Source organism: Stegodyphus dumicola, chromosome 1 (assembly GCF_044657685.1).
Source record: "Stegodyphus dumicola isolate Sdum_Otavi_A_Nest chromosome 1, ASM4465768v1".
In the NCBI taxonomy this organism is placed as follows: domain Eukaryota; kingdom Metazoa; phylum Arthropoda; class Arachnida; order Araneae; family Eresidae; genus Stegodyphus; species Stegodyphus dumicola.
In genome coordinates this window covers 202,460,713-202,474,103 of record NC_140768.1, presented here as the reverse complement: position 1 = coordinate 202,474,103, position 13,391 = coordinate 202,460,713, and the positions used below count along the sequence as shown (strand labels likewise).

General features: G+C 32.3%; 1 protein-coding gene across 1 annotated transcript in view; it reads left to right on the top strand.

The window, feature by feature from the left end:
• The first annotated feature begins 486 nt into the window (after positions 1 to 486).
• The window catches only part of LOC118202352 (uncharacterized), a 108,245-nt gene continuing 95,340 nt past the window's right edge, over positions 487 to 13,391 (top strand). Inside the window, exon 1 of the mRNA XM_085824840.1 lies at positions 487 to 860. Coding sequence (XP_085680966.1) covers positions 800 to 860 — 61 coding nt within the window. The 5' untranslated portion in view covers positions 487 to 799. The remainder of the gene's footprint in view (positions 861 to 13,391) is intronic.

Sequence of the window (13,391 nt, the reverse complement as noted above, 5' to 3'; positions counted from 1 at the left end):
TTACATGCACGTAGCATCGCGTGACAAAAACTCGGAGTTTGTTTACTTCGGTCTTCGCGGAGACTAGAAGGTGTTGCCATTCCGCTTTAACTAAACTTCATTAGAAACTTAACGGAACTGAAGCGACACTGCAAAGGTCTTCAAAGTAAAGCACTCAGAGAGATAATCAACGCGCCAGGGTTCATTCCAAATTCGTATATCCACTGTGATCGCATAGTAGATACAATTCAAGATTATATTTAAAAACTACCCAGAAATGTCTTCTATTCAGTTTTCACTCATCCTAACAATTACATCAACTCTCTTAGGTGTTCTTCATTTCCCAGAGAAAATGACAAATATCATCTGACATTCTCCTCATTAACATTTTTTGCTTATGCTAGATTCTTGAGTTTACTGATTTGGACTTTTGACGACACACTCACCTTTTTCGTCGACTGATGGCGGCCACCTGACTTTTACTTTGTTTTACTGATGTTCTTCACGTGGTACAAAGTAAAAGGAGGCGCTGCTTTCTGAAACTCAAATTCACTATATGTTCTTAGTAGTAGATAACTTCTGGTCTTTTCAATACGCATTTGCGTTTCACATTCATTTCATATTTATTAATAAAAATTATTATCCTCTTGAACTTAATTGTAAAGAAACAAACAAAAAAAAAAAAAAAAAACTACTCATAAAGTATCTTCGGATGTTCTATGTTTGAAACACCGGTCTCTTAGACGCAGTATTGAAGTGCAGCAAATGTGAGTGTGTTTTCGTTTGTTGTGGTCGAACTTGTGGAATTCTTAATCAAACGATGTCCTCCATGGGGGAAACGTTGTATAATACTGTGGCAAGGTCAATGCGCTCAGTGTTTAGTAAGTATATTGTAACAGTTTGAATGTTTTCATGAGTTGTGAGTGAACTAATACATTTTTTACATTAGGCGAGCATTTGTGTATGCTATGAAAAAAACTATCACGTTGGAGAAAGATATAGGCAGTTATTACGTAGCGAGCATGCCGTAATTCTTGAGAAAATGATTTGGAAAATTAAAAAAAAAATCCCTATCAAGTGAATATTTTCATAATATCATCACTGCATAATACTAATTGCGAATGAGAGAATTTCACGTAGTTCTGTGTTCTTTTCCAATAACTTTAGTTGTAAACTTAGAACAGTCTTACTTAAGAATTAAGTTACTTGAAGAATTACCGTATTTTCCGTCGTATAAGACGGGGACCCCCTTATTTTATATACATTTTTAAAGGATAAAACTTTAATACTGATCATTATAATGAATTTACAGTATTTTAAATATAAAGTAATACAAATGCAAAGTAATAATTTCTGCAATTATCCAATCTGTCTGGGAAACCGCGCATTTTAATCTTTTTCTTCAAAACTCGGACACTTATCTCCAGAGCTAAATGAAAAGTGACTTGAAACCTCTTCTAAATCAGCATCTGAGCCCTCATACAACAAGTTGTCCTCTGTACCATCCAGTGGATTACTAGTACCACACTTCTTAAATAATTTAACCACTGTATCTGTTTTCACAGCATCCCATGAAGCTTTGACCCATTCACAAACTTGTAAAATTGTTAGGCCTCTTTCTTCTTCATGACAGCGTAACCTCAAAATCTGAGGACTGCATCCAGGTGTTCCACTTCTCCTTCATAAATCCCTTAAATGGTTTATTAATGCTGACATCTAAAGGCTGAAGCTGACTAGTTAGAATAGAGGAAATTTCCAAAAATGAATGTAATCAAACATTGATAAGATGCACCTCCATTTTTCAGACCTATTTTCAAAGAAAAAAAAGTACGTCTTATATGCTGGCAAATACAGTATCTTAAATTGATTTCTCTTGGAATTGCAATTTGTATAGATAATGCATGTCTAAAATTATTTTCATAGGAATACTGGAAATTTTCTAGTTAATGTCAGTGAAAGTGTAAGGCCTGAGCAGGGGATCTGAACATTATAATATTAATTTGACTGTCAGTATGGGGGTGTCCATAAATATTTTGTTCAAGTTTATTTTATTAAAAAAGGAAAAGCTTTTCTAGGTTAATCATCAATAAAATCAAGACACATATTTTTGCTTTTAATCTTAAGCTGCGAATAAGTTACTTATGAATGTATGACTTTCTGGTTCATGTATAAGTTGAATAAAACTGTATTTCAGTATCAAAGTGTATACTGCATTGATATGGCAGGTATTAGAAAACACTATGGCAACTTTCATAAAATAAAAATCCACAATATAAGAATATAATAAATAACATATATTTAACAATTAGTATCATTTATATAAATTTAACAAGAAATAAGGTTTACTTACTGGTGGAGAATGTCTTATATATTGCTCTGTCGTAAATTATCCTAAATATGAATCCAAGTTTTGGCGAGCCATTTCTCTTTGCCATTTAACTGCACCCCAGACTTGATGGATTTTCGTGCATATTTACACCAGATTTTGGATCTACAAAGTATGCTTAACATCATGCTTTTCTATCAACCTGAATTGTATTAATTATATTAAATATCATGTTAAACCACTACCTATGCTTAATATCATCTTTTTCTGTTAACTTGAATTCAGTTGTACTAATTTTCATGTTTAGCAAGCTAAATTTGGTTTACATGTGTTTAATATGTTTAAATCAGGTAATTTTTAGTGGAATTTAACTTATATATGCTTAAGTTCCTTCTATGCACTAAATATCATGTTTAAAGTGCTTACTTTATTTTATATATGCCTTATACAGTCAAAAGTCTTTAATCCGGACTCGTCCTGACTTTGGTGATTCCGGATTATCGGTTTTTCTGGATTATAGATCATTGGTTTAAATCTAGTAAGATGGCATGCAGAAATTATAAAATTAAAAATATGAAAATGTAATTTATGAAATAAAGAGCAGTTATAATCTAAAGGGTATCAAAATTTATAAAAAAAAAAAAAAAAAAAGCTTAATATTTATTTGTTTACTTTATTAAACATTTCTTTCAATGCGCACATGCGTAAAGCATACATTACGCGGAACTACTCTGATATGCGCCCTCAAGTCGCCAAATTTCTCGTCAAATATTTTTGGCGAGAAACTTTACGATGCCATATTACTATCTAAATTTTTTCTCTACATTTTGAACTTTTAGCCTAGAATGTCTCCAAAAACGCGGTTTTCGCACATACAAAAACTACGTTTTGAACACACAATTTAGCTAAAAATCCGAAACAAAAACAAAAAATTTAGATAGCAAAAACGTAAAGTTTCTAACCAAAAATATTTGACAAGAATCCATGTACACAGCGACATGTTTTAACTTAAAAAAACATCTACGAATTGCACAATGTAGGCAACAAACGAATCTACAAACTATGCACACCTCGCTTTAATAAATTAACATAACAACAACAAATTTCAAAGAATACCATATACCCAGCATCCTGTTTAAACTTTAAAAAAATTCTACGAATTGCACAATTTAGGCAAGGAAGGAATCTACGATCTACGCACTCCTCGCTTTAATAAAATAACATAACAACAATAAATTTCAAATAATACCATGTACACAGCGTTCTGTTTCAACTTTAAAAAACATCTACGAATTGTACAGTCTAGACACTAATCAACAAAATAAACTAAAATAAATTTCAAACAATTAAAAACAACAATAACGACAGAAATTCAGGCTTAATCCTAGTACTAAAGAACCAATGAACATAGCATTCTACAAAATAAGAACAAGGATAAAATAAAATGCACTTACCATGAATTAATGCGTTTTCGAATAGCAGAAATATAAATTTCATACCGCCTTTAACATGCCGCCACGTAATTGTTATCGTATTTACATGACAGCCAGACACACTATCCAGAAAATTTATACTATGGTTCACAAATAAATAAAATCACAAATCCCTACTTCTATCATGCACTGCCATTAAAAATAATCTCCCAGACCCTCTTTCCACACTTCCAGATACCCACTACCTCTCAACAGGATAGCCACAATCATGTTTCCTTTTGCCGAACTTCAATTCAACAACTACCATTTTATCTTTCCCTCCCATCTTCTCAGACACAGAGGCGAACCAACGAGCTCCAGCGAAAGATTTTTCAACGTCAACAGGGTTGCCATAGAACACGCAATCGCGCCAAAAACCAGCGCAGAACACATATCGCCACATTTGGTGAAATTAGGGCGTATATTAGAGTTGTACCCATTACGTGTAGTCGAAATTAGAAAATTGGGTTAATCTTTAGATTATGGTAACTTGGCAATTTTTGGGCGAAAATTTAGCAACCAACCCTGCTACAGCAACCTGCTAGTTTTTTTTTTTGAATGCCATTTTGTTTTCATGAAGTAAAGGCATTTTTTTTTTTTTTTTTTTTACTCAACATTTTTTTCTAACAATCTGCTAGCCAAATTACGCTTATGCTAGAACTTTTATGGAACAAAAATGCTTAATCATGACGAAGATTAGGTGTGAAATTGGGAGAAAGTGCAGAATTCCCCACTGCTTGCCGCGTTTTTAAGAATTGCACATACATGGTATCCATGTACATGTCGACCTATTTTCACTTGAAAAAACATCCCAGAATTGCACAAAAATGGCATTGCACACGCTCTTGACTTTATCCATGTACACTGCTGAAGTCCTAGCTAGTAATCTTTATCATCTTACCAAAATGTCGCCAAATTACCTGTTACCATATTCCAAAGATTAGCCGAAAATTGCAACCAGAAAACTATTTGATGTGTATTCGTGATATTTATAATGATGAGGAAATTGATTTGGTTAATCTTTGGAATATGGTAACTTGGTGATTTTTTGGCGACCAACTCTGCTACAGCAACCCTCTATTTTTTTTTTTTTTTCACCACCATTTTGTCTTCATGAAGTAAAGACATGTTTCTTTTCTTTTTATTTACTGAACACTTTTTCCAACAATCTGCTATCCGAATCACACTTATGCTAGAAATTTTGTGGAACAAAACTGCTTAATCATGACAAATATTAACTGCCAAATTGGGAAAAAGTGCAGAATCGCAAACTCCTTGCCGCATTTTTCAGAATCGCATATACACATAAACCATGTACATGTCGACTTATTTTTACGTAAAAAAAAATCCCAGAATTGCACAAAAATGGCATTGCACACACTCTTAACTTTATCCATCTACACTGCTATTTTTTCAGAAATTATAAATATTTGCACAAAAATGCAGGAAAATTTTGTGAATCTTTAAACTCGGTAAAAAGCACATATATGAAATTACCTGATCGCGAAAAAGTATATACCCTTTCCAAGGATGAACATTTCCACGTATAAAATAGTAAATAAAATATCCAAAAACTTTTACCTATGAATTATCTATTATATTTTAAACATCACCAACGAATTTATACCACAAACATTAAAAATGGTTACAAATACTTAGTGTCAAATATTTAAATTATTTCCATGCACGTTTACTTCAACTGAAACGTATACCAAATTGCTACAAACATAAAATTCACAAAATAACTATCATTTAATTAAAATATAACTAAACCATGTACACGTTGACTTATTTTTACTTAAAAAAACATCCCAGAATTGCACAAAAATGGCATTGCGCACACTCTTCACTATATCCATGTACACTGCTTTTTTCTCATAAATTAGAAAAATTTAACGAAAATGCATGAAAATTTTGTGAATCTTTAAATCCGGTAAAAAGAACATATATGAAATTACCTGATCGCGAACAATGCATAAAAATAATATCCTCAAATAATTAAAAATACTAACTTACCTAATCTTCTTCAGAATCTTGATTACGTGGCGGATAAACTTTTCTTATAGATTAAATAATCCAGTAGTCAACTGGCATTCTATTCACCCACTAATAAGAAATTAATAAAATTTCCCCCATACTCAAATGACTTTCAGCAAACCACATACCCTTCCTTACACTCTGTTTCACAAAATGTCCATTTTCACCAGATTTCTTGCACCGCCATTCAAACTTATCTGTAATATCCTTCCTTTCACACAATCTCATTTCATTCCCACATGTTGGACATTACTTATCCACAATTAATCCTACACTCATACACCATTCAACCAATTCTTTTGAATTATCAGATAAACACATTAAAAATTTAGAATTCACTTTAGATAGCCCCATGCAATCCAAAAATTAATCAGCACTCTTTCACACAACACACAATGAAGCTTAATACAAAATAATATAGTACTACAGATATTTTTCCAAATTTACCCCCTTTTCCGATTAAAGAACTGTAATTCGTCCATTAATGTCACATTACATATCTCATGATCTCTCATTTCCCTCACACAAAATAATGCGTAATCGGAACTGAGTACTTCTCACATTATTCTCAAAGCCCTAGGTAGTAACCTTTATCACCTCCAAAATGTCGCCAAACTACCTGTTACCATATTCCAAAGATTAGCCATTGATTTAAATTATATCGGAGTACATTGAGATGAAACACTACATTTAGTGAGGAATTATAAGTCGAATAAAAAAAAGTCTGCCCTGAAGATGAGGATAGTGCTCACAGATCAACTTCCAATTCATTGCACACCGTGACGTCCCCCCCCCCCCCGCAGAGCAGCGTGAAATTGATAAACAGATTTTGGAATTGTTAGAGACACAAATCACCTCTCTGTCACTTTCTTCATGCCTTTTTCCATTTTTTGAAGCAATTCCACTTTTTGTTTAATGGACATCGAAACATGCTTTTGCTTTGTAGATCCTTTGCCAGCTTCAGAATTGGAAATTCCTTTTGACATAATCGAAAGTTCAACCTTAGTTTTTATAAAATTGCTCTAACAGTCTGCAAAAAAATAATAAGCCGGATCCAATTTGAAGATTAAGGAACAACGCAATCTGCTACATTAACTGAAATAGATATTTAGATAATTTTAGCTTAGCTTATATCGTCCGTTATACCTGAAATGCGCAGGCATAAAGGTTTTATGCACGCGCGTAAACGCATTAATGCGTTTACGCATGCACAGAAAGTTTGTAGCTTTGAGGTCCGGATTATAGATCATTCCAGATTATGGACATTCGGATTAAAGAGACTGTATCATGTTTTTATTGCAAAACTCAACCATGTGTTGGTAAAACCATTACTGTTGGTGGACTTTGCAACTAAACATGTACTGTTGCCAATGGGTTCTTTGCTGAAGTAAACCCATTATTTATATTATTCACAATGAAATGTTTAAAAGTTCTCCTTTCTGATGAGAGCAATTAGAATTACAGTACTTCGTTCATTTATAGGATTGTGTTTCATTTCTGTTTGAGTTGTGCCACTTCTGTCTGGATGTTAAACAAGGAAACATTTACTCATTTTCCTGAAGATGCCTTTGAAAGTTCAATGTTTTGGTAAAATTCTGTCTACATTGGCGATAGACTTCCATCAGTTTTAATGATTTTTCCAGTTCCTACAATTTTATCTTTTTAGTGTTTCATCAAAAACATGCTGCAGGTTTCTCCCATATAGTTGTTCCAATCAATCATTGTCTTTTCATCTATATTTAACTGTATGTTGCAAAATTTTTTGAAAGTTAATTCTTCAGCCCTGCAATATATTGAAACACAAAAAAGTAAGAAAAGTAATCTTGAAACCATGAAATCAGTTATCGGCACATTTTCCCTTGTGTAGCATTTTTATATCTCCAAATGCTTTGTTTCTCTATAAGGAATTTCATTAGGTGGCCAGGTTAGGTATTTAATTACGGCAAAGCCTCGAGGGCTATCTGCCTAAGGGGAGGGATGCCTTCGTGGAGGTCTTTCTAAGGGAAACTGGCTCGTATACATGTTACACATGGGGGAAACCACAAAAACACCCATGCAGCCAGCGCGTTCTCGGGATTCGAACCTCGGACCGAACTACCAGTGTTCACAGCGACCTTACCGCTCGGCCGCTGGCGGGTTATTAGGTGGCCATTTTTAAACTTCTGCTCAGTACACAAAACTTTGTGCTCTGGCCAGAAAACCATTGCTTCTGTTTCAATTGATAGTTAACTACGAAGAGGAAAATTAATAATTAAGAGTACAAAAGAATGAATGATAGTATGACAAAAAAATCTTCAAGATCAATATTTTGAATTATATGAATCATATATCAATCATATATTCCTTTATGTAATGGTATGAAGGAAAAAATCTTAGTACTATTAGCTTCTTCATAATCTTTAGATCTAACATCAGTAACTTCCATTATCTTTGTAATCTTTTAACTTATCATGAGTCTGAAAGTAAGCATTAGAAATACTTATTTTCAGATTGATAGAAACTTAAAAGTTGGCAACATTTTAAAGAGAAAATAATTAATGGTCAAAAGTGAGCATGAAAATTAAAAAAATCTGATGTGGATATCATTACTTTCTTGTACTGCCTATTAAATTATTTATATTTTTTGTTGTGCTTCCATTTATACTTATTTCTCCAAATTATTCTAATTTAATTAACCAATTCCTCAAGACAAGTTGAAAATGGCATCAATTTGCAAATTTTGAAATTAGGTTTCCCAGTCAGTTTTTGTTGTATGGCATCAAACTTCTTTAATTTTTATTTTTTCAAAATAAGGATAAAACTTTTCTGAATGTAAGTACAGCAACTGGGAGACCACATTAAAAGCTAGATTTAGTTAATTGGTCAAAATTAATTTTTTTTTTTTTTTTTTTTTTTTTTTTACATTGCCAAACATGAATATTTATGTCATTTTGAGCAATTCTGTAAATGTAAGTACATAAGTAGTATGACCAACGATTGTGAAAATAAAGGCTAGGTAAGAGGGATAGGTATACACATGCACATACTCTTTCAATAAATATTGCCAAATGCAATAAAAAAGGGAAGTGCACAACTAGATGTTATAGCAGTCTTGTGCAGTACAAAGTCCGTAATCCGGATGTCCATTATTTGGAATGATCTAGAACTGGACCTCTTTTTTTTTTTTTTTTTTTTGTTTGATTTATGCATGCGCGTAATGCATTTACGTATGCGTGTTTAATGTATAACGGACGGTATAAGCTAGGCTAAAATTATCTTTACTGATTCTAAGGCATTTCAGTTAATGTTGCAGATTACGCTGATCCTTAATCTTCTAATTTGATCCGGCTTATTATTTTTTGCAGACTGTTAGACAGGGGCGTAGCTAGAGGGGGGCAAGGGGGGCATCTGTCCCCGGGCGCAGAATCCAAGGGACGCCAAACTGATGTTACGGCATTTTAGAATTAAACGTTTTCCATCCTTGGCAAGCAGTAGGGGGCGCAAAATCTTCAGTTGTCCCTGGGCACTGAAAACCCTAGCTACGACTCTGCTGTTAGAGCAATTTTATAAAAAATTAAGCTTGAACTTTCGATTATGTCGAAAAGAGTTTCCAATTCCGGGTCTGCCTAAGGATCTACAAAGTGAAACCATGTTTTGATGTCCATTAAACAAAAAGTGGAATTGCTGCAAAACATGGATATCCATCATATATATAAGGCATATTCGTCTCAAAATTATGCGAGGAGTATAACATTAGAAAGTCAATTGTATACGACATAAGAAAAAGGGAACATTTTGAATTTTTTGTGGAAGCAACAAAACAACTTACATTGAAAAAAATGTTTAATAAAGTAAACAAATAAATATTAAACTTTTTTTGGTAAATTTTGATACCCTTTAGATCATAATTGCTCTTTATTTCATAAATTACAGTTTCATATTTTTAATTGTATAATTTCTGCATGCCATCTTACCAGATTTAAATTGATGATCTATAATCTGGAAAAACCCCTAATCCAGAATCGCCAAAGTCCTAACGAGTCTGAATTACCGACTTTGTACTGTATAAAAAATTTTGAGGTTCTATGGCTAATTATTTTTTATTTATGCGGGATACATAAACATGTAGAAGCATCATGAAGATATCCATTTTAGAATAAATATTTTGTTCATATGTACAGATGTTGCATAATAAAGTATTTGGGAATGGACAAAATGGATATTTTTTTGTACAATATATGATAAACGAAATTTTTCATGATTGCAGTACTTTACTTCACACAAGTAAAAATATGAAACATTGCAGTATAAAGTCCAAAATCCAAATATCCAAAATGATGTAAAATTAGGACTTCTAAGCCACCAGCAAAGAAGTCTTTTTTTTTTTTTTTTTTTTTTTTTTTAAGGGGGATATATTTTTATATTTGTGCATTTGATATTTTTTCATAATAAAATGTGAAGAGTCTGAGTTCTTAATTTCACTTTGGCACTGAATAAAGTGGGTAGAGTAGACTTTAAGGTACCCCTTGTATTATGGCGAAGTTGTTGTTTGATTTATGGTAGTCTGAGTAGTTGAATGTTATGGAAACCCTATTGTGATGTAATCGGGTGCATGATTCTGGGAAATTTTGAATCATGGGATGTTTTGTAAGCGTTTTTGTGGTGTGTGTTGCTTTGATTCTTTAGATGGTAGAATGGCCAAATGTAGTAAGATTAATTTGAAGTTTCTGTACGATTTGGAGCGAAAGGGGAAAAGAGCTTTAATTGACTGGTGTGTAAATGAAGGTTTACTGAGTAGCCATTATAAGTGTCCTGTATGTAGGAAGGATATGTGTCTAGTCGAACGTAAAAACTGTTTAGATGGATTTGAATGGGTTTGTAGGAAGAAAGGTTCAGATGGTCACTATGTGAAGTGTTCGATCAGAAACAGTACCTGGACGGTTATTCTACGCTATGAGAGTCGACAGCAAATTGTGGGCCGCCAGATGTCGCTGCTAGTAAAAAACAGGTCTGCCCGACATCCTATATTCTCTGAGTACGGAAGTTGTCAAAAGCGCGTGAAAAAATGTTGCCGCGTCGTCAATCAGGGTTGTCCAGTTGACGTACTAAGTAGACAATGGCTTTATATGTGTTTTCGCCGCTGATTTTTTCATATTTAAACGAAGAATACGGTCGTAGATCTCTGAATCGGTGGCTAATTTATAGAAAATATGTTGATACTTTTGCTCTGCCAAAATATGTTTTCATTGCGTATTTCAGATTGCCAAAATTTATAGTTATTTTAATTTGGGATGAACTGAGAGAGTATTTGGAGCCACATTCAGAAAACAAGAACGCAATTTCTACTAAAAGAAAGGTTATACTATTCCTGAAATTATAGATATAAATTGTAATTGTACGCTTTAAAAATGTAGAAGATAATAAGTTTATCAAGCACATAAACCTTCTTCATTTAATACAAATATAGACATCCGATAAGCTTCTACTCGATTTATGTGCAGCAAGAATTATGTTTACTTTAAAATCTAACAGTTAAATACCTTACGAATAATACTGTGAACACAAAAATGTCGTTAATTATTACGTGAAATTCACACTACTGTAAAATAAAAATTAATAATAATAATAATAATAATAATAAAACTATAAAATAGATTTATAATATTTTTTCAGTAGTTGTACTATTATTAGTGTGATACTTTTAAAAATAAGTTTTAGCCCAGAGGAGCTATTAATTTCGTTTTGCCATTTTGTGGCGTTTCACGATAAATGGCGTTTCACTTTTCAAATCGTTGCCACCAAGTATTATCGCACTCTATTATATTTAAAGAAATTAAATAATGAGGAATCTGCAGAATGTATGAATGTTTCTCGCACTGTGATAAAACAACGGTACCTAGAGCCATGAAATTCTGAATAACGTAATCCTCCATCCTAATATAGGCATCTGGAGGCCCAAATTTGGAACTGGGAATTTGTATTACTATCCATTTCATATATCATATTTTGTAAAGCATTTATGGGTTTTTGATTAAGAAACCCAACGATTTCAAAGCGAGCAATGGCAAAAAACATTTTCATCTCTAGCGCGCGAGGCTATGTATCGGAAATTCTAAAGATATGCTTTTTTTTAATTATATGATATTGCTGTTGAATTGAATTTTATGGTTTAAGTGCGAAAAACATGATATTTAATAAATAAAGGTAACACGCAAAACGTTAATAAAACGGCCCTTTGGGAATAATATAAAATCTGAAGGCTTTCAGATTTTTTTTTTTTTGGTGTGTAATTTTAATACGTTTTAAAACTGGTTTCTAAGTGAGGACTTTCTAAGGAAAACTGGCTCGTATACACGTTACGCATGGGGAAAGCCACGAAAACGCCGGCCAACTCGTTCGCGGGATTCGGACCTCGGACCAAACTACCTGCGTTCAGCGACTCTACCACTCGGCGGCTGGTGGGCTTGTTAGCAGAATTATACTGTATTATTATTGTATTATGCTATAAAGTAACAATGCTATAAGACTGAGGGTTTGTTCATGGAATAGTACTTTTGTAACCTATTATAGTATTAAAAAATCATTGTTTCTTTGCAAACTTAAAAAAATTAATAAATAAGTAATAAAAATACCGTTCATAGCATTTTCATTTTTATATTGTAAAAGAGATATTGATTATTATTAGTTTTCTATTTAAAATGTGTCGAAACGCTGGTTTGATAAGGACTTGAACTGCAGGAGACCTACACTGATTATTTTTACTTTAGTACTTCCATTGTGAAAATATTACTATCTTTTAATTATTTTCACAGAACAAAACTTTTGAGAAGGAAGAATATTTAAACTGAGCAGTTCTTATATATATACAAAATTAAAATAACAGCAATGTAATATTGAAAAAAAAAGGTATTAGTAATTGTGTGACAAAAATTGCAAAACGAATTAATCACACATACAAGATAGATTAGTTTAATTTTGGTTATGTATTTTATATTGAAAAAATATTTTCTTTCATGTTAATTATAGAATAAATTATTTAAAATAAAGCATTTTGATGCGTGTGTGATAATTGAATGCAGGAGGAGCAATCGGCCATACTGTAATAGTGAATGAATTTTATTTCTTTTCCTGAAAGAAATAATTTTCATAGAAAAAGAAAATAAAAAAAGGGGAACAAATATTAAGAAAGAAATATTTTCTTTCTAATTTCTTATTTAAAGAAATATTTTTCGAATAGTAACTGTAAAATAAATTGCAGGAAAACAGTTTTAATGTAAACATGAAAAAAAAAAAAAAAAAAAAAAAAAAAAAAAAAAACTAGTTTGCGTTTAGATTGTAATGTAAATTAATCATATTATAAATTAAAATAATTAAAATTGTTTATTTCTAAAAGGATTTGAAGTAAGCTTAATTCATTTACTCTTATCTATTTACCATTGCTTTCGTGGTATCCCATATCACTCTTTATTTCTTAGCTCTAAATTCCTGCGTTAACTTTCCCATTAAAAAACGAGATTTTCTTTCACATAACACAGCAGCATATTCTACTGCTTGTTGGTCATAATACTGTTTTATGCAATTTTTTTTTTTTTTTTGAA